Source organism: Malaya genurostris, chromosome 2, assembly GCF_030247185.1.
Source record: "Malaya genurostris strain Urasoe2022 chromosome 2, Malgen_1.1, whole genome shotgun sequence".
In the NCBI taxonomy this organism is placed as follows: domain Eukaryota; kingdom Metazoa; phylum Arthropoda; class Insecta; order Diptera; family Culicidae; genus Malaya; species Malaya genurostris.
The window spans coordinates 36507780-36534398 of record NC_080571.1 but is presented as its reverse complement, the minus strand read 5'-3'; the positions used below and the strand labels follow the sequence as shown (position 1 = coordinate 36534398).

Here is a 26619-nt window from a genome sequence, read left to right as displayed (position 1 = left end):
TTTTCCGCATGAGATTGCTACCCGAAAATAGTAAAATTAGCAAGATATATTTGAAATGCTGTGTCCTATTCAATTCGAATTATATGGGCTCTGAAACATAAGGTTCTTTCGCCAACTTCCTACAATGTTTCCGCGGACAATATAGACCACGAGCCTTATAGAAGGATCTACAAACTATTTTTGCTATCCACACAAAAAATTGTATTCCTTTTTTATCTCCCGGGTGAACGACCATAATTAAGTTAAAGCTGGGGTAAAATAAATGATAAAATAGTAATAATATTTTCTTAGAAGAAACAGTCACTTACAGACTGAGGGATAACATCAAATACTTGAATTTTTTTCTGCGGAATATTTCGATTCCGCAAACATAATACATACGTACATCTATACAATATTCTATTAGCTTTCTATAATTAAAAAAAATTGAATATTTTTAATGGCAAAAACACAGAGAACATACAGCCAAGCTAGTGCAAACTTTTTCAAAAAAAACTGTGTAAAGCATGCAAGTAAAAATCCGTTAAAAATCACCGTTGCGCACGACTTTGCACGCATGAATAACCAGTGTATTAAACCTCGAACGCAAGAGGTCATAAGAGATTACTGGACTGCTCGAAGTGCCTCTACAGGAAAATTGCTGCTTGGTGATTGCTTTTTAAAACGACCGTTAAATTTCTTACACAAATTGAAATCTATACTTGGATGTCTGTTCTCTGTGGCAAAACTGAACTCATTCTCATAGCACAGAAAAGCAAATGTCTTATCGGACGCAAAAAAAAACATATATTTAAACCAATCCAACAGTACCAGTCAATAATGATTAGATAAAAAAAACCACAAAAAAAAACAAAACTCAGATAATTTTCAACCGTTTCAACACTTCAATCACACCTAAGTTTCTCAAAACAATTTTTTACGATGTTTTTGACTCATGAAAGATCAAAAGATCATAACGTAAATCAAGACTCGGACATTTATTGACAGGTAAATCAAACCAACATGACATGATAACAATAAAATAAAATTTCATATTCGGTAATTGTAGATAGACTTGATTAGAGGGATGGCAATGGCAAATCATCTGCAATCCGCAATTGAGCTGTTCCAGGTAAAAATATATTCAAATATATTCAAGTAGGGTTGAAAAAAGTATGTGAACTCGAAAAAAAAAAGACTGCGACGATTTCAACAGTCTGTAAATTTTGACGTAACCTGTGTCTGTGAAATCCTTGATTTTCAAATGTTCGCAACAAAACCATGTTTGCAGCTTATTTTAGAATTCTGCAGAACTGGCGTCTCTGCTCAGCATGCTTCTAAAAGAGAATAAATCTTTTATTATCAGTTTTCTTAGGAATGTTGGCTGGTGCCACGGTTTGAAAACAACATTTATACATCGTGGTTTCCTATAACAATCTCTCAACATCACTTAATATTAAATTCTTTTCGGGCAGCGTGTACCATTTTCACGACAGCGCGTTCTACTTTACCGACTAACGAAGCTCAATTTGAGCTCAGCTATAGGGTACATTGTCAAAAAAGCGTGTTTACGCGTGTAAACAAATTTTAGATTTTTCAGTTTCCAAAATTTTCACTTTTCAAACAACAATATTCATACTTTTTGCTTGCTTATAGTGTAGAAAACACGATGCCTTCCGATCAGATACAGTATTCAGAGAAATACTACGACGACGTTTACGAATATCGTCATGTAATCCTTCCTTCTGATCTGGCGAGAAGCGTTCCTAAATCGCACTTGATGACTGAAACTGAATGGCGCAACTTGGGTGTTCAACAATCGCCTGGTTGGGTAATGTACATGGTAATATGATGTTCTAATATGCAAGAATCAAATACTGATGAATTTCTTCCGTCAAAGATGCATGCTCCCGAACCTCACATTCTACTTTTCCGACGACCACGAACGGATCTTCCGAAAAAGCCAACAAATGCGGGAGCGTCGACAAGCAACGAACAGGGTTCCAGCAAACTAGTAGCGTAGGGGTAGCAACATGCCATACACAACAGAGAAATGACTCCTACGAACTAGGTGTCAAATTCCTACATATAGAGAATAAGTGGTACTGATTGTTCTTAACTAGTTCTTAAGATTTGAAGATGTATATTTCCTACAAGATGCTTTGTAATTTTCAAGAATTTCTTTCAAAGAAAAAAAGGTTAGTTTTACTTTATGTTTTATTTTAACGTAAATAAAGTTGAAATTTCATTCACAAAACGCTGTAACATTTGTCCGAAGGTCCTTTTCGTCATCCTGTAAAAGAAGATAAAATGTTAGTCAGGGTTACTAGTAATTATAGGGCAGGTGATTATGAACACAAATTTCAGAATTGATATAATCAATCACCGATTAGATCAGTCGGGAAAAGAAGACATAAGTTTAAAAGGATATCATCATAGAAACAAATTAAATTATTGTACCGATATTTCACTGAACTGGGAGACAGTTCCGATAAGAATTATGGTGCAATAATTTCTTCCAAAAAAAAGCATGCCGCTCTCACCTCAACGAATCCGAATGGCTGCTCACTGCGAGAGCCAGGAAATCCAAAGGTACATGTAGTCACATTACGGAGCGCAACTGCAATAGAAAAAAATATGTTTTTTAGAATAATGATGTTAATAAAACTTATTGTCACGGTGATCAACAGTAGTTCATCAGAAAATTGGAAAAAAAAACTAATCAAATAAAATCATAAACACGGACCAATTATTTTCATCAATTTGTAATGCTCTAATTACAATGCATTCAACGGGTAAATTTCAGTCTTTTTTTTAATAGAATAAAGGGGTTATCCGACTCTAACATTTCTTTTAAAGTAAATGAATGGCGGTTTACAAAACTGCAACCGAAAGACGGAAACTTATTCCAATTACTTACTAGTGGTTTCATGAGAATAAAAATTACTAGTAATCTTACCGTTTTCTTAGATGTTGGAGCGAGTCGTGTATCCATGGATCGTTCTGTAAGATTAAAAAAGAACAAACATATTTTAGATAACAGATCACCAAAATAATACATCCTGAAAATAGTAACACTTCCAAATCAGACAAATAAATCGAAATTTATTTGCAGCCAAGTTGTTACTATCATTCATTTACTCAAACGGTAATTATTATCATCATTGAAAAATAGTTGCCCTCACAGGACTTTACTGATTTATATGCCACAAATTCTACATACCTTCAGTGCATAGGGTTTCATAGTCGTGGCACGCTGGTCTGTGGGAAATCTGGAATAAATTTACAAATCCGTATTAGTCTATTTACATGTGTTATATTTATATTTTTTCGAAATACTTTTCGCTCAGTAGAGGTTTGAAAAATATAATCAAACAATATCATAAACACGGACCAATATTTTCATCATTAGATAATTTCAAGAGACGAACTAACATAATAAAAAAATCCATTCTCCTTACCTTTCGAATCCCATATTATACGATTTCATATCGTATTATATGATGGAAAAGTGCGTTTGAGTGGTGTTCTCCAAACCAATACAACATTGCCCTGGTTGCCTGCGAAAGATAATAGAAGCGTTAGTTTCCATTTCTAAGTTTTTCCAACTATGCACATTTGTTCCGATTATGATCAGGAAGTGGTTAAAGAGATAATCAACAAAAATCATAAACACGGACCAAAATTATCATCATAGTTTTGGAACAAAAACTGAATCATTATAACGTGAAAGCTTACCTATCGATTCTCGACTCCTGCGACATTTGACATCATCAGTTGTACTAGTGTAGATATACAGTCATCGTTCATTCGCTCTCAAAAGACCTTTAGACAAAATGAGAGAGAAAAATGTCAAAAAGGGTTTCCAACCAAGAATATTATAGTAATAAAATTAGGGTTTCAGACAAATGAACCGAAAAGGTTCATTTGCAGCCAAAGTATTACTATCAAGACTTTTCAAACGGTAATTGTTTTCATCATAAGAAACGGATTAATTCTCGAATACATAGAAACGAATAATTACCTTTCTAGAGGACCTCCTGGGAAACAGATTCCTTTGTATTGCCTGCAACTAATCAAACATCTATTAGAAATAATTCCTTAAAAACATGACTAAATTAGATAATCTTCGTTTGACAGTGCTTGTTTAGAGCAGAGTACTAATGAATAGTTGTACAAATCTGCCTGTTTACAGTAAGTTGTGCAAGACTAACGCCGAAATATAACAAAAACACCGGAATTCACATAGCATTTCGAACTTTGAAATATATATAAGTAGTATGGTTGAGTCCAAAGATTGGCATTATAGCGGATTGTTTAGTCACAAAACAGAACAGGATAACCTTAGCTGATTAACAAACATTAAACGAGTGTTTCTCGATGAGAAAGTTGTAAGTTAGTTAACTTACTTTCGTTTCTTTTCTTTTTTTGCATTTAAGTTTTTGTTTCTGGTTTCAAGAGACAGGCTAAGGTATCACGGCGGGGGTCAGATAAAAAGTTGCTATAATGCACAGAGCATGGTTGATAAAGTTTGATTGCTTTCCAAAAAAAATGTGAATTCTTTCTCCGGTACCGAATACAACTTAATACAGGCGTGTCTGAGTGGGCACAGTGAGCTCCAGGTTTGAATTGAGCGGGAGCGATGATGTTCGTGACAGATTTTTGCTAATGTATTTTTGTTTTTTTTTTCTTTATTATTGTTATTCAGACAAGTAATAGAACTATCGTGTGAATAAATGTTAGAAAAGGAGTACGTAGTGCCAAAGTGTCATACACCAGTGGAGGATTAAATTGCTACATCAGTCATAAGAAAACAGTATATAGTAAACTATTTATATTTGGTTTTCAACTGAAGCAGTAGTAGAAATAGTAATATTTAATTATGACTTGAAAAATAAAGATGAAATATATGATATGAGAATCGAAAGTAAAATAATAATATTAGTTATAGGAAGTTAAATTACAAAGGACAATCACTATATACTATTTTCTTATTTTGATTCATCAGATGAGAACAATGCACACTTTTGGTGCTTTTAAATTTTTCTAAGTTTTAACACAAAAATGAAGTATTTCATCAACTTTAACTTATTCAATTACGTATGTTTTTCTCATCTATATGAGTTTATGTGTAGTTGAATAATATTGCATAACATCATTTGTTGTCACTTTGAAGATGTAAATTATAATAAAAAAATTCTGAACAGTTTGCGTGATTTGATGCAATTTAATTGTTAGCTCAAGACTATGATTAATTCAGAGTGCCAGCAAATGATGACAATACATTACTGATTAAGGTCATTGTTTACAGAAGAAAAACGGAAACGAAAATGAGAGACTTGCTTCGACAGACAAGCATGGCCCTGGTATATATATATATATATATATATTGTTGATAGTTTAAAATGTTCTTAGCTTTAGTTCCATAGTTTCGAATCCATACCATATGAACTGAATAATTAGCTAAGTTATACTTCTTTTATAGAATCTCATTTGAGACATACGTTTGATAAAGAATAGTAGCAATTCTGAATGTCCATACACAATACACCGTTTTACACAAATATACACGTTGATTAATATTCGATAACGAGGCCATATCGGCGCAACATGAAACCTGTATTAAAAGTGGTAAGTAGAGTAAAAGCTAGTAAAACATTTACCTATTTTCTTGTTGACAGTTTACGAGATTCAGCAAAGTGGTTACTAGAACATCAGCTATTCACACACGTACGTGCGGATCCGTTTCAAATATAATCCTTTTTAGTGCAGTACAATATACTGTAGTTCCATTTCACTGACGAAAGATAGATTCAGGCCAATTTCCGCCTTTTCCACGCATCGCGTATTTCGATTTATTTCGATAGGCTGAAACACAACACGAACTGACTTCCCGATTGGTTACCGAAAACATCACCAACTAAAAATGTTGAAGTGACCTAACTCTCTAGATGGTAAACAACTTCAACCGTTCAATCCAAGTTCAACTCAAACAAGTGGACACGAATTCTATGAAGATATTTGACTAAAGTGTTGTGTTGAATCCTATCACTTCAGATTCATTCCAGCACAAACGAACTGGTTTCCGTGGTTCGTCGTCTCACTGGATTTCAAATGAAGCAATAATTAGTATCATTAGCGTATTTGATCGAAACACTGATTTTAGCATTTATAATTTCCCCAACAGAAAGAGCCTATGAGCTTATGACTTCATTCCCAACTTTCACTCATAACACACTTTACACACACACACACACGGAGCGACTTTATCGGTCTGGAGTCAAAAGTATCACCATCAATCTTGAGGACGACTGAACACATCAGAGCCCTCAAAACGTACTGAACAAAACAAGTGCGACGATTAGACGTAGAAAATTAAAAAAAAATATGTAATCTCACTTAAATGACAAACATCAATCTATTTCCTGGAAGAGCTTCTGTGTTGGTCACCTCACTCCCTCTTCCAAGTTTTGATGTTTCGAGAAACATATGCTAACCACAAAATCATGGCCGTTTGCTGAGTAACCGAACCTTATTCCCAATAATACAAAAAACTCAAAATATTAGCCGCTTATTCGAAAAACTAACAGTTTTGCGTGTTTTTTTTTCATCATAATACAAACGCGTAAAAAATACTTTCCGTTTTGAGAATTTTTTTGTTATATGGGAAATATTATACTGATGTTATAATATATAATATGAATTCGTTTTGAAACAGTTCTATGTTTCATTCATTTTATTAATGTGTTTCACAGAATTTTTGTTTTGTAGATAATATGGGATTTCAATTTTCAATTACTATTTCTTCTCCAACAATCAAGAACTCTTCATTTATTTGATTCCTCGAAGAAAAACTTGCTGGTGACTCACCATGGGTTTTTGCGGAAAAGCAACCTTTCACAGAAATTACATCTCTTGGTTTAAGGCCAGATTCCTCCAAACCATTTAGAAAAAAAATCTCTAAAAAAATCCTCAAATTGCTAGAAAATACTCTTATGTCTTTTTCGTTTGAGAAAACTGAAACTGACCCATGGTAGTATCATTAAAAAAACACTTTTCACGAAACTGTTGATTTCGCACTTAGAAACGGGGGTTTGAGCAAGCCTGATATGAAAACCAGGTTCGAAACTGACTCGATTTTCAGTTCAACAACGTTGAAACTAGGTTCGAAACGAGCTTCAAACAAACGGTTTGAAAGCAGTTAAGGGCTGATGACAGTAAAGTGGTAGGTTTTTTGCTATTTTCCCGTTTCAAATTAAATTTTCTTGGAAACGGTGCAGAATGTAGAAAAACCCACCTGACATTTTTTTCGAAATTTAATTGAGAATATTCTGTGAAATTTTCAGAATGATTCATTGAGTTTAGCGGTCGTGTTGTATTTCTTTCTGACTGAAGAACTGCAGAAAAATGAAACACTCGGAAATGCATACCTCTACTTCTTCATCGAATATCTCGGCTTTGAAGGCTTGTATCATAAATCTACCGTGACAAAGTCTAGATAATTTAGTTTAGATGCGATTAGTACATAAAAACATATATGTTAATCGCGATAAAAATAAAGTCTTGTATTTTTCTGTGAAACAAAGTCAGTTTCAATGCATCCGCCATTTTTTTCGCTTTGGTTTCCTGATAGCATTCTAAAAAAGGAGAGAGGAACAAAATTGGGTCGACAAGGCTGCCAAACACACAGACATTCACAAGTTTTTTTCATTGTTCATTGGAACCGATGTAATGTCCAACCCATAATATTGATTAATGTGATAAAACTTCTCATCAAAATAATAAAATGTATGCTGGCAACCCGGTACAGTTTGCTCATATACGAGAGAGTACAAGAGAAATACGATGCGCAAAGGGAATTGAGCGAGCCACGTGGTCGATTTAAAACTCAACACGCGACCCTCTGTCCTCACCTCAGACCTAAGGTGGAAACTGGTTTGGCATCAAGCGAAAATGACATTAGAAATGATATAGAACTAGGCGAGAGGGTACAAGCGACCGAAAAGTTAGTATAAAAAAGGGAGAACCGGTGCGCGCCCAGGCACGCGAATAAAAACGTTGTTCGGTTTTTTTTTCTCGAAACCACGTTTTTTCAACTGTGTATCACTAGTATTCCAAAACTATTGCACATATCAACAATAACCAAACGGCATTTAACTCGTTAGATGTCTCTCTACGGTCGGAACATCAACCAAAAATATTCATTGTTATTTGAGAGTAGAAAATCTAAAACTGGCCGTCATTTCGTTTTTTTTTCTTGATTGAAAGTTTTCATTCTAGCTCCGAACATAGCCAATTCGTTACAAAATATGAAACTGTTTTGCTTTTTGCTTTCCGATGATTGTTTACCAAGAAATGACGACATCGAACAATTTTGAATAGCTGTTTTCAGAGCCTCCATATTGAAAAAATAAAAAATGTATGAAATTCAATATATTTACTTTTATTTGAAAAGTATAATTTTGAAATATTGTTTAAACAATAAGTGGAATTTAAAAAGCACGATTTCTGGAGAACCCTAATTCGTTGCTATAGATTTGCATAGACTACTTTATCGCTTTTTACATGCCTTGATTTAATTAATAGGGCTCTGCAATCCCATAGGTTGCTAGCTATATAATTTTATTTGGATCTGACTTCCGATTCAAAATTAAGATAAATACAGTCGATTTCTTAGAATCCGCTTTTGACCGTTTTTCACGTTCCTAGGTTCAAAAGAGACGTTATTGAATTTCATCCACATACCCATGCGATCTAAAAGCATATAAAAAATTATCACTTTATTATGTATTTACCTTGTATTAAAACAACCATCTTACATCAATATCCCAATTTTTGAAATTGTTTTCATAGCAATAGATAATCTGCCGTCAAAACTGTTCTCAAGATTAGTGTCTAATGTACAACGAAATGATTCGTGATCGCGCTATTTTTATAGAAATCTATGATACAGATAAAACGATTAAAATGTTCTCATCGCGCGAGTTTCTTTGATTCAAATTAGAAATTACTATTATTGATTGAAACACAAAATTTAAAAAAAAAACGTCCGGATCAGTTTCAGATCAAGAGCCAAATAGAATCTGTGAAATCTCGTAGCACACGTAGGACTCCTTCTCGCAACAAACCACAGAAAATGCCTCCCCCACACAATGACCGGATCGAAGATTTGTGGACGATTCTTGATGCCAGCGTTGACGAAATTATAAGCAATTACAATTACATGGTATTACATTCCTTTAGAAATTTGACCTTCTGTTTCAACATACTTCACAGCCGATTCATAATAGCGTACAGAATCATTGCATGGCTACTACTACGATCCTACTGACACTAAGAATCTTTCCAGGTCGTGGATCGAACATACGACAACTGGCTTGGCTCGTAAGACCAGCGCCCTATGCATTGAACCGAAAACCCGGGCTAACAAAACTGACAAAACTGTGGCTATCAAAAAAAAAACTTGAATCGCACCTTGGATGAGTTATATCCAGTTGAGTTTTAGACACATTAAACATGCCGAAGTAAGTAGTTGCTGGAGATAATACCAGAACAAATTTGCAATAAAAATACTCACCCCAATTTTGAGCTTCGATCGAATCTTTTGCATAAAAAATTCGGGCTCGATCGAGATACCGAATGCAAAATTTTATATTCGATCGAAATAATCCAATTCGAGGTGACTGTTTTTCTACTTAAACCCTCGTTCTGGAAATAGGTTGAATTGGGCGTCGTCCGTTTTTTCACAATAAAGATTGAATGTAACTTCGTTTTTGAGCATTATTTTAGACGTACGTACAGTTGCATATTCAATTTCTCTCTAGCAAATAATTGTCGAACATTCCGAGTTGCATAGTTGCACAGTTGTTATTCGTAACAACGGTAGAACTTAAATATATGTTGCACAGAAAAAGTGCGCTTTTTCAATAACACAACAGTTACCAGAATAGTAATATAAACCTTTTTGATAATTTATACGACCAGTACAAATTACAGGACGGAACAGCAACTTAACCTGGTACTTGGGATGTGATTCTTCAAAATGCGTTCTGCGAAATGATATTTGCTAAATGAACATGATTCTTTTTCAACTATTTCTTTCGTTAATGTTCTAGTTTTACATTATCGTTCGATTAGATCTCTACTTAAGATTGAATGTATGGGGGTAAACATAAAAGTATTTTTGAAAAATAATTCAAAATATTTCTATTAGTGAAAATATCTTTCGGAATTTATTATTTTTAACACCTTAAAGTTTTTTGTCACACTTGACTTTACAATCATTCCAAAGTAAATTTCCTAATTCGAGTAAAATTCATGTCTTTCAAATTCCCTAATATTTCGTAGAAATTTAACTATTTTTACCGATAAACGATTCTATATTATTTATATGAAAACACAATGTTTCATATATTCTCAATGTTGTTCATCAATAATCACAGGTGTCTGTTCTTTTCAACAAGTTGTATAATTTTAGGAGATAAGCAGATTTTATTCTTCCTATTAAACAATCATTTTAAAAAGCAAAATGTATCTCTCAATCTGAATGCCAAGTCGTTCTCTGTTTGAAACAGTTTGAAAATCAAAACGTATTTGAACAATGCTTCTTTATTACGTGAAGAACCGCTACGAAGTGTGTTGAACCAGAAGGAATGTAATGTCAAGATTTTGTTTTTCGATATATTTCCATTTCGGCTCTAGATAACAATTGTCAGATAAATTAAATAAGTATAGATCGATTCACACCTAAAGTTTCAATACACGAGCCTATTGGTGAAACTAAGATAATAAAGGGCATGGGTGCGATCATTCTTCCAGGAATCGCTTTAGGAAGCAAATGTCCGAGTAGATTCTCCCATTAATGTGTCTATCGTGATGTACGATACCTTATGATAAGATACCCTCTCCTTGAACAAATGTTCAATGTTTAAAACTTTACTCTTATACAGGCCAACTTATTCCATTCAGAAACCAGCTTGAAGAGATACCCCGAAATATAATTTCTATACCCAGCCGAAATTATAAAAACAGCGGGAGTAGTTTCCCTCAAACATGAAAAGACTTTAGAGTTCATGTTTTTTTTTTCGTTGAGCTACGTTCCACAAGAGATATGATTTAAAATCTGTCACGCATCACACAAAAATACAGCACACCACACACAAACTAACATCAAACATTCGAACGATTCTCACGAACACAGGAATTTTATCCAAATATTTTAAACTGCCGTTCAGTTCAATGATGTAGTAAAAAACAACCTGAAAAATAAACTATTTTATTAGTACAAAAGTTTTATATGGAACACAAAAATAGTTGGACCTTGAATTCTGTGCCTATATGTTTGAGAATAAGAATCAAATTCAGTTTCAGCTAATGTAATTCTTTAAAATCGTGCGAAAACAAACAATATAAACACAGAACTAAGGACTTTAGTGTAATACAGGTACCTTCATTTCTTGATATCACGCAAACGAATTAGATCAGAGACAAATGTCGCATAAAACTTGGCCGCCCCACTTTCTTATGCGCATCAGAGTACGATTGGTTTTCAACTGGCAATTGTTTCGTTCGAAGTTGACAATTTCTAGGGGATCACTCTCTTCATAGAGCTATAACAGGCAGCAGTTTCCGTTAACTTTGAAGAGCTGATATGTGCAAACGGAATTACTTAACATTTCATTACAAAATTATATATTTTGAAACATAGTAGAGAAACATCATTTGCTCCAGAGCGAGCTGATTTCAGTCATACTAACAAATATATGGTAGAGAATTTGTTGTTTTCTCTACAGATGAATACTGATTCAATCAACCATTGTTGAAAGAAATTCTCACAACTATAGAAAAACATTGAGGTTGTGCTATTGTCATTGGCCACGATGTGAAGCATCACGGTATGCACAAAAATTTACAATGGAAAAAAATTAGCTAACTCCGTTTCTCTACTCAACATTAACATTTATACCGATCTCAATGAATTTTTCCAAAGATCCGTTTCAGCACTATGAGGTAGAAACAGGTAAGGCAAACGTAACACTTTTGTATTCGTGAGATGGATTTTTTTTTAGTAGGCCAAGCAAACTCAGTTTGCACTATCTGTTCATACCTCAATAGTATCAGCGAGTGAGAGCAGATCTATGTTTACTCTCTCTTCTGGTAGCTAATACAAACACCAAAAGCTCAAAACTGAAAAAACAGTGATCAACGAGGAACATGTTTCAAGTGCTCCGAGAAAAAAAAAGTTTCATCGGAGACATCAGAGCAATTTTTTTTCTGTTACAGGATTACTGTTCAACTTCAAATCTACCGGTGTTTCGAGAACTTCTGCATACTAATAAATTGAACATTGAAAATGTTAAAATACCTTTAAATAAAATTAGTATTACTATTAACTACAAATATAATATTTGACTAGCAAAATCATACATTTGCTGCTGTTATTCAATGTAATAATACCGCAGTCTAACACTGAGTAATTATGGGAAATGATTTTCTTTGCAAAAGTTTATATAATTAAGCAACGCAATCTCTTTTCAAATAATAAAAGTTGTTACAACAGAAATTTCAAAATTGCTAACGTTCGAATAAACAGTAAACTGGTACTTGTCAGCATTCATCGAAAGTTATGCAGTTTTCCTTGCATTTCAAAATTCGGTAGTTTGTTGATTTGAACGAAATGTTTCTAAGTCAGTATATTTGTATGATATTTTGAGACATAAACAACTGGATTTCGAATGTGTAATGGCTTGCGTGCGATATATCAGAAATATACTGCCTATAATCGTAAATCACAAAATGACTGAACAATTCTGGACAGTATTTTTCTATGAGCTACAAGCATCAAGAACTATTTGATTTTTCATCACTTCTTTATTTCTTATTATGACATTATTCAGGAAGTAAACGTAGCCCATACCACGAATTATATATGTTTATTCCAACTTCTCGTAAACTTCTGCATTTTTCTCAATAGTTAAGTGTGTGTATATAATTAATAAGATTAATGCGAAAGATGCAAGAAACAGTGCAAGTCGTATTATAGTTCATACTGCTAAAAGAAAACCTTACTAGACACTTTTCCTGGTAGATGAATGAATGAATACTTCAAAATCACTTATTTTAGTATATAATGTTGTAAATTTCTTTTTTTAATCAATTTAAAACTGTTGATATAGAAGGACAACATTTCAGCTATTTTAAAATATCAACTGTCAGAGAAATTCATCGCATTCATTCATTGATTAGCAAATAATGTCTCTAGCAGACACCGGTCATATCTAGTAACATTTCAATTAGTTTTATCAGAGAACTGGTTTTGTTAGACTACAAAATAATTTAGATCCTGCTAACATGACTGACTCCCATACTGACCATATAAATCGTAGTTGGTTGGTACTAGACGTACATTTTTGTTGTTCACAACATCTTTTTGCTGCACAGGCTACGGGAGAAGCCATAATCTATAAGTTGCGAGACGGTGCACCTGAAGGCCAGCGTGCTTCTAAAATTGCCCATACAATGATGATCTAGGACATTCTTTTCGAATAAATTTTTTTTTTTTCGATAAACCTACCACCCACAATTAGTAATTTAGGGGTCCATTTCTATAGCGATCCTTCGATATAATGAGTCCCAAACATTAATGAAGGTCAACTGCAAACGAATACCCAAACGAACGGTGGGCGAAAATGAAGTTTGAAAATTGTTGAGATCATTGAGATTCCATTGTTTCCATTTTACTTCGAATATGTTCGAAATAGTCCGAAAATAGTTTCAAGTATAATGTTATTATCTAACAAGTATATATTGAATCATGAATAGATTTCAAAAACTTTTTCCTTTGTTCTGAACTGCTAAACTACTGTTACAAAAAAACGATTTTAAAGAAAATATTTTTTTTTCATTTCATTAACGAAAGAATTGGAACTTTCATACACCGGTTACATTAAAAGAACATTTAAAATAATCTTAAGAATAGAGCATAACAATAGAAATGATCGGTGTACGCTTATACTGGAATATGGAAATCATGGACACTCGTGATGTTGAATTATTTTCAACTCGATACCATTGCATTCCGATTTTTCCGATAAACAATTTGCTGTTCAACTAAACACGATCATATTAGGGTCTGTTCCACAAGAAAAGCAAGCGGGATTTTTGATAATGAAATTTAAAATATCGCATTTCCTTTCCTTTGTAAGATCATATAATTGTTGCTTCTTTAGCTCAGTGTTGCACGAACTCCGCGTATGCAAAGTGCTAAATCTTAAAAAAACGTCGAAGAGGGTTTGAAAAATGCCTTAGCTTGGCAAAACTTTTCGCGATTAGTCGTAAACGAAGCAACTTTTGGGAGTGTGGTTTCGAATGAAACGTGCCTGGTTGGGAAACAATACCAATTCCGTTGAGCACTACGGCGAACGTTCGGGGAAAGTGAATAGTTTAGGGGACTTTCCAGAGCGAGGATTTAGTTGCATGGAGAGCCAATTCCACAATGTTAAGTAACTAGGGAAACTCGGGAAGATTTGGTGACTAAGTCATTTCCGTGGTGACTGCACCGTTTACTAATTATTTTCACTAGATGTTTTCCATGTTTTGAACTATGCAGAATAATTGAAGTACATGTTTCCATTACTTTCGAAATTCCCACACGCTGTTTCCAGTGGAACAAACTGTATGCTCTTATCTAATACCGATATCTGTACCCACACTTTTTGGTACGTACACGAAGCATAAACAAACCCATCCCGAATTGTGACAGATGTCGAAGAATAAAACCGGTACGCACCCTGCGTTATTGTTGCTAATGAATATCATTTATATTATTATTATTACACAGTGATTTCTTAAATTTCAATCTTATATGTAAATCTCAATCTAGGAATAAAAAATCATGTTTTGTTGCCATTAAATAGTACTGCAAAATACGTACGCTGGGATATACTATCCCAACTAGATCAAGAACTATCGGTTATCCTTTGTAGACTCTTTCGCCTAGCTTTATGCGCAGATGAAGTGACTTCGAGCTGTGAGCACTCGTTAGAACGAATGCAATATGCACTTGCGGTTCTACTGTATTGTAAAATCAACAGACACATTGTAGTCCTAATTGCAGATCCAATCATCAGAAGCGTTGAAAATATTGTTTATAATTATGAAGTGAATGTCAAATTCATGTTACAGAGCGTGCGTTTTTCGATTTAGAACCGTCTTCTTTTGCTCTGAAAGTCATCATTATTACGACGCTCATTGTTCATCCAGTTGCGATTGTTATTTCCTCCGAAAGCATTACCTTGGCGCGGTGGGCCGCCTGCACCGCCGCCCTGTTGGTTCTGTTGTTGCTGGCCGCCATCTTCGGTGTTAAAGCGCGATTGTCTATTCTGACCATGCTCATAGTCGCGAATCTCCTAGTGAAATTACAGTTTGAATTGGGTAAACGAATATAGCGATTAAAGTGTGTCAAGTGTGTAGTAGTGTGGTATTGGAAAGGCACGATCATTGAATCGCCTTATGTTTCGATACAACAATCGGCTAGTGCCAATGTTTTTTTTAAGTGGCGAGAAGAAAGATATCACTGTCGCAAAACGGTACGATAGAAAACAGTCAACATTAGGCCGTTCTTCTATGATGTTGCGACTCGACCAAGTATGTGTTCGTAAGAAGACCGAATGAGTAGATTTCTTGTCGTTGATGTTCCGACAAACATGCACAAAGTATAGAACGGCACGATGATACTGCTTCAATCTGAATATGTCATACAAGTATGTTACCAGAAAAGTGAGACTCCGAAAAATAGTGGGTATAGGAAATTGACAAACAATGTATTCGAATGATGATTCCAAGAGTGTTAAATGTATCGCTTATACAAACTCCGTCTAAATACCACAAGCAACATGCGCTTTTTCACAGAACAGTTAGTAGGTACGTTTGATTCCAAGAACGTTTTCATCTTACTATAGAATCAGATATATTGTATTTACATGGTTTGAAATAATGACTGCTATCTATTATCGTCAACTTTCGCTGCCGTACAAGCCGCGCATTACCCAGCAATTGCAAAAAATATATTGCACAGAAGAGAGTAACTTTTAGTCGAATATTTTTTTTTAGATTTAATTTTATTTCAGTAGTATTAGTTGAATTATTAAACTGAATAAAATTAACCATGTAAGCTGATAAATGAGCAATAGGACGTCAAGCCACTATGACACATTGTATCATGATCTCTTACATTATTGACTGAAATTTTGTTTCCAATCAACTGGTATTTGATAGGCGTTTTTATACCTAAAATTTTATCAAACCGAAATAATTACAGATTTTTTTTTTTATGTTCGATTAGGAAGCGACGGTAATAAACTCGCTATAAGTAGTGACTTACATGTCAACACAGCCAGATTAAACAAAAATAACTTGGGCATTATCTATTTCCATGAATTTGGAAACTAAAATGATTTTTATTTACGCGAAACCTTTTTTTAACATGAGTTCATTCAATTTAGTTCCTTATGGAAAGAAATTGAAACTACCATTATATGGTAGTTTTCGTTCGTTCATTATTCCAAAAAAATCAGTGTTGAACCGTTCGTGAGCAAATTGCCTATTTCTAATTTCGCAAGTGTATTAAAAATTTGGTGTGTGATAGACCTACAGAGTTGATTTTCAACAGAAAAATTCATTCCAGATAACACCAGATCTTGACGTGCCGTGCCTTTCCAAAGCATGTTATATACAAACACATTTTCATTTATGAAGTTTTTTTAACAACCCTAATTTTGGGACATCGTAACCAGCAAATCATGTGCTCTGAATCAGTGGCGTCTCGTTCTCATGTGCACCTCGTGCACTGCACAACCGGTTGAATTCAAGGAATGAACTGGGTCCCAAATCCCATCCGCATCTCATATACAACAGACAAAAAATTTCAAGTATCTGTTGTCGCTCTGTTAGTGTCTTTTCCGTGCACATGAGTTACTGCACAAATTCGAGAAAAGAAAGAATTACTCAGCGCAGCTCTGAGATTTATTTATTTAATTAAAAATTCCATTCGAAAGTATATCGTTATCTCATTGTATTGAAAACAACAAGTGAATCTCCATTCCTCAATTGGTTTTCACTTACAACGAACTGTTACATCTGCTATCATATCACATAAGCAGTGCACAACTAGTCAATTTTGTCACGAGGCGTCAATGCTCTGAATAAACTCCCGCGTGCAAGAAAATCCGACAACCTGCAGAAACGTTCGGTGCAGATACGGTAAGATTTCGGTAACACCCAAAATAGTGTCGGCAGAACTTAGTCATTCTCTTGTCGGCCATCTCTAGCATGTAAGCCTTTGCCGTGTCACATTCACGAATTTTATGTATTGCTTCCTGTGATTCTCTTCCTGTATAGTTCTACCTCAAAAACAATTATTATAATATGCTAAATCAGATTTAATATTTAGGTTTTATTGTTATTTCAGAGCAATTCCAGAAATGTGTAGCAAATCATTCGACTTCGTATATTCCTTTTTAGATGAAACTTTGCACAGGTTATCAATACGGCAAACCATTTGTTTTGCAGGGATCGAAAAACTATTCCGGTTAAAGACTGATTTTTAAAAAAGGATCTTGAAATTATTGTCACTTCCTTCAAATCCTTCTCTGACTGTAAACTGTACAAAAATTAGTGGCTAGGATGTAGTTCACAAATAAAATAGCAAGAAAGTTTTTATAAGCTCTTGACTTATGCACCAAGAATCAGTTACATTAACCGTAAGATATTCATAAGCAGTCATGATCTGCTAATCGTTCTCTAAGTACTCTAAAAATTTTCACTTTTTTCATTTCTTCAATAGTCAGTAATGGAAAAATCTGATAATTTTGACTTATACATTCATTGTTGACAAAAAGGCAAACGAAAAAGAAATGATTTCAGAATCATTCGATTCATTCAAGAAAATCAAAGAGAACGAATAAATTAATATTACAAGCTTTCTTCTGAAGGACTGTTTTTTATAAAAGCATTTTCGGATGAAATTATCTTTAAACCCCAAATGTCTAGCTTAGATGATATTAAACAAAAACAAATCAATTTATTCGTTTTTGGTGAATTTCAAACGACTGTCTTATAAATATCTCAAGCAACAGACTAGGAAAATTTTCCCGGTTATAAAACCATACATAAAAAATACATTTAAAATCTTTATATATGTAAGTCATAGGAACAATTCCGAAGATCATATTGTCTGAGCGTAGGATATCGAAGAGGAACTGCAAAAATGTTTATGCTGAAAAAAAAATCGAATGCTTTTTCAAGAATTGGAAACTTAAAAACTAAAAAAATCTAATCTCTGTATTTTTTCTAATATTTTCGTTCCAAATGTGATTTCAGTTTCAAAAATGAAGTTACAGCTAAAACAATTTCTAGGCATTTGCAAAACTTCAATCTCCTGATATAAAATAGTCAATTCCTAATAATTGTACAGTACATATATGTATAGTCTTTTCAATGCGAAGCATGTCATGATATAAAATCCACGTCAAAGAAATCCCAAAACTTACGTAATTTCGCAAAAAAAAACTCAACTTTTTAAAATCCCTTCAACAAATGATTTCAGTGTAGTAGGTCTAGAAATTCTACAAACACAAGAAGAGTTGTGTCTAAATATCTCGAACATGGACTATTCCAGAGTATTTTTGTTTTAGATCTGAAACTAATGCTTGATTTTTTTTTTATTTGAAGTTTTTCAAATATCAGTAAACCGTTTAAGCAATACCTTCATGTTTAAAAGACTGATCTCAACGTCAAATGATGGCCTCAATTTAACGTTGGTGAAAAAATATGAAAAAAAAATTAAGATTCGGTTTTATCAGTTTTATCCTTTTATGTAGTTTCCATTTTTTGAACATATATTCAACTTTTTTTTCTGGTTATATTTTTTTACAGCACCCGATCGATTTCCTCCTTCTTTCTAAACACAATTTTTGTAGAATTTATAGTTCCAAGGCATATTCACCCTTTCCAAAAATCAAACAGCCGAATCGAACTCTCAATCCGTGCAAAACAAATGGTTTGCCATGCTGAGCTTGTGTGCAAAGTTTATTCAAATCAGCGAAGGTCGATTCTGACATTGCCACCTTTTCAACTGTTGTCACTCCTTCTAAATGCGCGAGGTCGATTTTTTTTTATTTCTTGAAATGGTATAACTTTGCATGAAACGCGAAAATTTATGGTTTTAGGGGTTTTCGGTGTGTTGTTTCAAAACAATACTGCACATTTAAGAGTTAATTTACGAAACTGCTCATAAATCACTTCAAACATTCTACTGTTCGTGAAAATTGTGTGTATAGTAGTAATACGAGAATGAGGTGTTTACTAAAAATACTCGAATCGACATGTGGAATTGATTGATCTGAACAGAATTCAGATTTACTAATCTTGCTTGGTTGTGTTAGAAGAGTTTAATCGTTCTTTATATTATTTAAAAATTTTCAATGGTAACCAATACAGAATAAGCCAGAAAAAGAACAAACATTGTAAACATCGAACCCGCTTTAAAAAAGTCATGTCAGCTTCACGTTTATCATACGTGAAGTGACGTATTTTCATACAAACTCACCCGTTTTGAGTAGATAATTAGATTTTTACGGATTAACTCAACATTAACAAGCAAACATTTATTGCATCCATCATATCATATTGAATGTGATTCAGAGTTGAATCCCATTATTTCTTATTCTATTTTTTACTCGAACCAGACAGTAACGTGTCAGTCATACCTTGTTATCTTCCATTGGACGAAACGAAAACCGAAAGTGTAAAGTGGACCAGTTTGTTTGAAGGAAATATGCATTTACAACACTTGTAGTAGACATATCTTATTAGCAATTGATGCGTTATCATCGTACCGGCACATAATGTTTCAACATTTTCAGAGTTGAATGATGGTTGTTTTCTTGTTCACACATACTTTTCTTTTCACTTATTGAAAGAATGAGGGGTTGTTTAGAAGCATGGGATGCGAAGGATATATTTGCAACGACACAGTGACAATTGTTCCTGATAAACGATCTTGGATTTAGGTGAAATGATTTAGTTTTGCGCCTAGACTTAGATACATTTTTAGAAAATTTGAAAACAATGCGTTTCATGGAAATGAAAATTATAAAGCTGATACGAAAAAAAATAACATCTTTCAGTGCTATCAATAACAGAGATGTGATATAAATTCGTGATTCATGTATAGCACAATCCACCGAGATTTTGTCGCAATCATTAATATTAATTGTATTTCACGTGTAACCAATGAAAAGAATCGATACTAGCATGATGAGCTTTCAACAATACACCAGTAGCATTTGAGACACTAGCGTTGATGTGCGTAACAACAGGCTGGCACCAAGGTCTAATCTTGTCAGACTTTGACTAAGAGTTAAGCAGAACTCAATATACAAAACAATATAGCTTCTTGAAAAAATAGTGACAGCGACTACATAATTAGAAAAAATGGTTTCCAGTGTCAAATTGGATGATTCATAAGATAAGCATGAATCATTAAGCTGTAACGTGTTCGCCAGGCAGATTTTTTCACCAGGACTTAACTGCAATGCACGACTTGAACTAGTTTCGTTTAATTATAGAAAAATGCATAAATTATAAGCAAAGGTTACTACGAATACTTAGAGAAAGCAGTAATATAACACGATAGAAGACCTAACAATAGCGTTTTAAAAAAATCCATGTTGTAGCCATTTAGCACCCTTTTACTGAAGCGAAGAAATTAGGTCAGAAAAATCATAACGGGCTTCAGGATTTAAAATTTGAAGGATACAATCTATTGATACACATTTCAACTTTAAAAAAAACCTAATAAGACCGATTGTTTAAATGAAGTGGTGGAAACGTACACTGACAAAAATTTGCTCGTTTACATCACGTGCAAAGCATGTAAAACAAATAAACGTCATGAAAATTCCGCTTAGCTCATGAAAAGATTGTAAAAACTGTGAATTTTCAACGGAACTCGGCATTTCTTTTAAACGTCAAAGATGTGTTACACAGGTAGGTCGATTCGATTAAATATATCACATCCAATTTAAAAACATATCAAATCTGAATCAAAAAGAGAAAGATGCCTTTCACTTTGGTTTGACATGATAAAAATAGTTGGCATCCAGGGCAAATGTTCCCTACCCCTCTAGATTTCTCCATTCATCTCATATAGAAAAACCATATAAACTCATATTTTAAGTATGAGTGAGTTGCGGACATCTCTACTCAATATATTGACTCAAAGGTTCTTTTGTTATATCATTTCTTTGTTTGATTGGAAAGGTTACAATGACTATACATCCGGCGGGTTCGTCACATGGATTTTACTGTTTTTGACTACCAATGGTATCTCGCGGCATCGCACCGCCGGCATGCATTTCTAAAACTTGACTTCTAAGAATTTTGTTGATGAATAATAATAAATATTAATCGATATTTCACGATGTTTTTGTTTCGATTTTTCGTGAATTTTTAGACATCTGGCAAAAAAAAAATTTTAGCTTTGAAATTTTTATGTGAAATTTCAGTTATAGGTTATTATGCAAATTGACGGTTTTTTAGGCGAAATTTTAGTTATGCTGTTTTTTATACGAGTTCTCGAAATTATGCAATTTTTATGCGGAGCATATCCCTCGCATAAAAACGATTTGAGAGTTTTGAACATTTTTCACCTTAATTTACTAGTAATATTGCTTCTTGGGACCGAAGTAAATATACATCAACCGATTACAAAGCAAGCCGTTGATTGTAGACCGAGTAAAAAATAATATAACTGACATGACTGAGATGTCTATTGATACAATTCCCCTATATTTACGAGGAAGCATATTCCACAATTACTTGATGATCGAAAAACGTTGAAAAAATTCAAGAAAATTTGCTTATTTCGTTTTATTAGTTCAGTTATTTGACCATCCTTCCTAATTAGAGTCCAAATAAACAATATCCAAGGCTCCAGAAAACAATTCGCTATCCCTAAATAATCGGGAAATGTACGTTCGAAAATCAGTTTCAGAAAAAAAAACTCCGTTCATCGTAAGCTCTTTAGGCAACAACAGTAGAACCGAATACGAGATACAAACTCAAGCAAAAATTTCATCGATTTTGTGCCACCAGATAAGATGGGTCGCTTACGCAGCAGAAATTGTCAATCGTTGCAAACATAACCCCTCGCAAATGGAAAATCGTAGTACGTTATCACCGCAGTATAGAAGCTAGTCTCTTACGAATAGATCCAAGTCGGTGTTTAATACGCGCGATGCTCATAACCATGAAGATCACGAGGCTGCTGTGTGAAGCAACGGAAAATAAGTGACTAAACACCCTCAACTGAAAGTTCACGATTAACTGTGTTAGACGACCAAGAGCCTCACAGCTTAAACTCTTGATGTAAACACAACCAGGATAAAGGTGTTGTACGTTCCGAAATGGATTAGTCTCTTAAAATGGTTTGTTAGAAAACAGCGTTTCTTTCTTCGCTTGCCGCTGTCTACGTAGCTAGAAGGAGAAAATGATCGACTTACCATTCCGCCAAAGTTGTTACCAGGTTGACCACCATTGTTACCACCTCCGCTATTGTTCATGAGATCAAATGGTCGGCGACTATCATCAGCATTATCCATCATACCTCCGCCGCCACCACCACCGCCCATTTGCTGATTCTGAAACGCATACGTATCGATGTTTTTGTCTCATATTATACATTTAAACAGTCTAGTGTACCTGCATAAACATATTGTTTTCTTGCTGACGCCGGTGTAATTCGTCATCTGTCCGTTTGATACGATTTTGCATTTCTTCTACATCATGTTTCATCTGCAATTCGTTGCGGGTCTTGGCTTCCACCGCCTGACGTTCCTTCATCTCCCATTCGGCCTTCTGACGGTCGCGGTCCTGCTCACGCATGCGAAGTTCTGTTCAAAAAACGAAACCATCATCGATGCATCCAACAAATGACTACAGAACGTCAAACACGTGTGCTCAAAAGTTCTAAGACGAATCAAACCGAGTAGCCTGATCGGGGGTTCGTTTTAAGAACTTGGCAGAAACAACGCGTGAATGGCTTGATTTTGGTATAAAACTGTCAGACTTTTAATCGATCACAATTATGGTGTCGTATGAACTTAACATTACTAAACAGTTATTATATATAAAGTGAGGACAAACATAAGACACATATGTAAAATTTCCAAGGAACAAACGGACCCCGCTGAGTTTGGCTTAATCGAACCAGAGCTAAATACACGTTAATAAAAAAAACGTAATTGTAACATACGTTCTCGCAGCTGCTCGGTCTCATGTTCGTAACGAGCGAACTCCATCTGGGCTTCAAGTTTTTCCTCTTCCATGATCATCTCCCTCTTCAGCGACTCGGCCTTCTGTTTGTACAGTTCATGCATGTGCTTCCAACGTTGCCCATATTCGTGTTCGAAAGAGCCAATCTCAGCAAATCGTGGTCCAACCTATAGATAAGAATTACAATCAAAGTAAGCACTACACCGCAGTTACAAAACCACATTACCTGACGAGATTTAAGGAAATCAGGAATCTTTTTGTTCAAAGATTTCTCCGGTAGACCATCGGTATCATCCTGATAAGTATAGGGTTCAACAATACATGGGCGCAAAGAAGATGTGATAAAGTAGCATTTCTCAGTGCAATAACGCAAGGCGGACATGGCACCTGGTTTGTTTTTAAACTCAACAATGCCTTCACCAGTAGATTTACCACGTTCGTCGATCTGGACGGAAGCTCGCTCCAGTGGTCCGAATACTTCAAAAGCTTTGTACAACAACTCATTGCTCACGAACGGTGTCAAGTTTCTTACGCGGAGTGCAGTCGCGTTGGGAGCGAAGCGTACTCTCAGAATACGATTCTTGCGCGAGGTTCCATCTAATTCTCGTTTAGCTTTCTCCGCGTTAGAGAAGTAATCTACACGCACAAAAGCGTAGTTCTTCTCTTTGTTCATGAATACTTCGCTGATGTCGCCGTACGGCTTGAACAGTTCTGTTAGCTCCTCCTCGGTTACATCATTTGTCAGGTTGCCAATGTACAGTCGGTTCCGACCGGAAAACTTCAGTTGCTCACTTTCAATCGGTGGAATGTCCAGTAGCGGCCCTTGCAGCATGCGCAGCTTCTCATTGATGAAATATTGCTCTCCGGGGCCACTACGGCGCCTATCAAAGCTTTGATCATTCTAAAAAAAATGCATTCAGTTAGGGAATTGGAGTAGTTTGACAAATAATTCATAACTGTTGTTTGATGAGATTTTACTTAGTCGAATGTAATTTAAAACTACATATTCATATAATCTGCTATTTCTTCAACCAGAATTCATAATTTATAAGGTAAAGTATCCACTATGCATGCAGTTATAAATTTTTCTTATTAATTCTTTAATTTCCTAATCAGAAATTAGAAATGCCAACTTATCTCTTAGTAATACACGAGAATATATAGGAACAGATTTGTTGAATTTTATCGATTTCAAAGCATAAATTTAAACATATTGGTAACTACTTTCGTTTTCAGCCTAAGTGAAAACTTGTCGTTCAGCCGCCATTGCATTCTGGCATAATTTACATTTTCCATTTTTTATCATTCATATTTTGTTCCAATTCAATCAGCAGATAAAATAATGCACATTTTTATGTTGGAATAGAAGTCTTTAAAATGATACACTAAAAACTTCCAAAAACTTGAGAGAATTACAAGAAATGGAAATAAGAACTCTGAAGTTTCACCCTCGGCAGAAGCTAGGTATGAATTTTGCTGAGCGCTATGGTGCCGATGACGTGTCATGACGTCAATGACCGCATGAAAATTCGATGGCTAACGGTATCTTTAGAGCCGACCGAAACAATGCATAAACAGTAAAAAAACAACGAATCAAATATTTTCATAAAATTTAATAAAAAATATGTCCAACGCATGATGCTACAGATTTCCGCCATCTTGGAGCGCATGTTAGAAAATTGTAAAACTAGCATCCAACAGCATATCTGCCGCCATTTTGAAAAAAGCTACTTTATTGATTTTTGCCTGAAAATTCAGATTTTGCCATTAAAATACTTACATCGTTGCCCTGATTGTTGCGATTCCGGTTACCGCCACGGTTTCCTGGTCCACCACCTTGACGACCATGTTGCTGTTGCTGCTGCTGCTGCTGTAAGTTGTTACCGTCATTGCCACCGTCCGGATTATTCTGTCGATTACCACCGCCGCCCTGTTGGTTTCGATTGTTGAACCGGTTTTGATTTCCACCACGGTTTTTGTTCTGATTTCCGCCGCGATTTTGGTTCTGATTCTGATTTTGTCCTTTGTTGCCTCCTTGATTCTGGTTACCACCTTGATTCTGGTTACCGCCTTGGTTCTGATTACCACCTTGATTTTGATTACCAGGTCCACCACCCTGCTGCTGCTGACCAGGGTTATTAGGCTGCCGCTGAGGCAACGGAGTACCGTTAACTTCTGGTTTGGCCACCTCCATTTGTTGTCGACTTCTTTGTACACAAGTTAACTACGTAAGACGTTATGTAATACTAAAAACCAAGTTTCAGTTATATTTTCCAAACTTTTTAGCAGAATCAACCACAATTTAACCAAAACCACAAACTAACCAACGCAGTACGTACAGTTCGACAGTCTGGAGCGAAGTGAGAAATGTTCCACAATCACGAAGAAAGTCTACACCGTTTTGGTACCACACTCTGTACTAAAGTGTTACCAGATGTATGCTCGGTCTACCCACGATGTACACTGATAAAAATTTGTACGATCGATTCATTTGCAAATAACATAATAGCAAAACACACCACATCCAAAGAAACAACACATCTAAGCTAAGTGAAAAATAATCTTATCTTGCATCTTAGTAAATATGCACATGATCGCTTTGGTTATGTATTGGAATGAAAAAGCATATTAAATTCTAAGACAAGACCTGATATCTGGGGGGGCTGCTTTTGTTCCAAAACGGACCAGTTTCTGATTGGCTGATTTTGATGTTGCCACCTGCACATTGTGAAAAGAAAAAACTTTTGCAGGGTACGCGAGCAATGATGCCAAGTATAAAGAAAATCAGAAAACAAATTTATTAAAATGTATAATTTTAGCTCACCAATGAAAATGAAAATTTTAGGAGAATGTTTAACTTTTTTTTCAATCTCATTGGTAATAAATGTTTATAGTGGCAAGACTGTGTAATTAAAATAGGCATCAAGCCGTCTTACTTTTTAGTGAATTAAAGTGTAACCAAAAAAAGATTTGTTAAATTAGTGTAAACTCGAAAGTGTGTTTAGTTTTACGAGAAGAATGAACTGTTGTGTTCCACACTGTGGTCGCATTAAGCATTTCTATCCGAACCTGACTTTTCCCGGTTTCCAAAAAATCCGGTAATACGTCAACAATGGATCCGATTGTTCGTTCAACATTAGATATTTTGTGTTTTGTCATCAAAGCTCAATTAATTGTTTTTAAGCATTAATATATAATAAAGAAATGCATTCACCAAAACATGTTTTATGTTTATTTCAAATCAAAAACCTAAAGTCTAAAAATTTAAATGTAATATTTTTTTCCTAGCATAGTTATTAAAAAAAT

General features: G+C 34.7%; 2 protein-coding genes and 3 non-coding genes across 6 annotated transcripts; 1 reads left to right on the top strand and 4 right to left on the bottom strand.

The window, feature by feature from the left end:
• Positions 1-1537: 1537 nt before the first annotated feature.
• LOC131432324 (cyclin-dependent kinases regulatory subunit) lies at positions 1538-2150 on the top strand. The gene is made up of 2 exons (XM_058598533.1): positions 1538-1822; positions 1880-2150. The coding sequence occupies exons 1-2, from the start codon at positions 1649-1651 to the stop codon at positions 2000-2002; spliced, it is 297 nt and encodes a 98-aa protein (XP_058454516.1). The 5' UTR covers positions 1538-1648; the 3' UTR covers positions 2003-2150.
• A 32-nt stretch (positions 2151-2182) lies between these two features.
• Positions 2183-25671, bottom strand: LOC131432323 (hrp65 protein-like). 2 transcript variants are annotated; one of them, XM_058598531.1, is made up of 12 exons: positions 25094-25671; positions 23540-24214; positions 23294-23480; positions 22741-22931; positions 22542-22679; positions 4004-15386; positions 3718-3804; positions 3441-3539; positions 3203-3251; positions 2939-2982; positions 2523-2599; positions 2183-2272 (listed from the first exon to the last, which is right to left on the bottom strand). In XM_058598531.1, the coding sequence occupies exons 1-6, from the start codon at positions 25505-25507 to the stop codon at positions 15180-15182; spliced, it is 1812 nt and encodes a 603-aa protein (XP_058454514.1). In that variant the 5' UTR covers positions 25508-25671; the 3' UTR covers positions 2183-2272; positions 2523-2599; positions 2939-2982; positions 3203-3251; positions 3441-3539; positions 3718-3804; positions 4004-15179. The 2 variants fall into 2 exon arrangements, with proteins under 2 accessions (XP_058454514.1, XP_058454515.1); XM_058598532.1 differs by having other exon boundaries at positions 4004-4051.
• LOC131433396 (small nucleolar RNA U18) lies at positions 2672-2744 on the bottom strand. The gene has a single exon (XR_009230196.1). It is a non-coding gene; the product is annotated as a small nucleolar RNA U18 (small nucleolar RNA).
• On the bottom strand, positions 3321-3391 carry LOC131433397 (small nucleolar RNA U18). The gene has a single exon (XR_009230197.1). It is a non-coding gene; the product is annotated as a small nucleolar RNA U18 (small nucleolar RNA).
• Positions 3608-3677, bottom strand: LOC131433398 (small nucleolar RNA U18). The gene has a single exon (XR_009230198.1). It is a non-coding gene; the product is annotated as a small nucleolar RNA U18 (small nucleolar RNA).
• Positions 25672-26619: the final 948 nt, after the last annotated feature.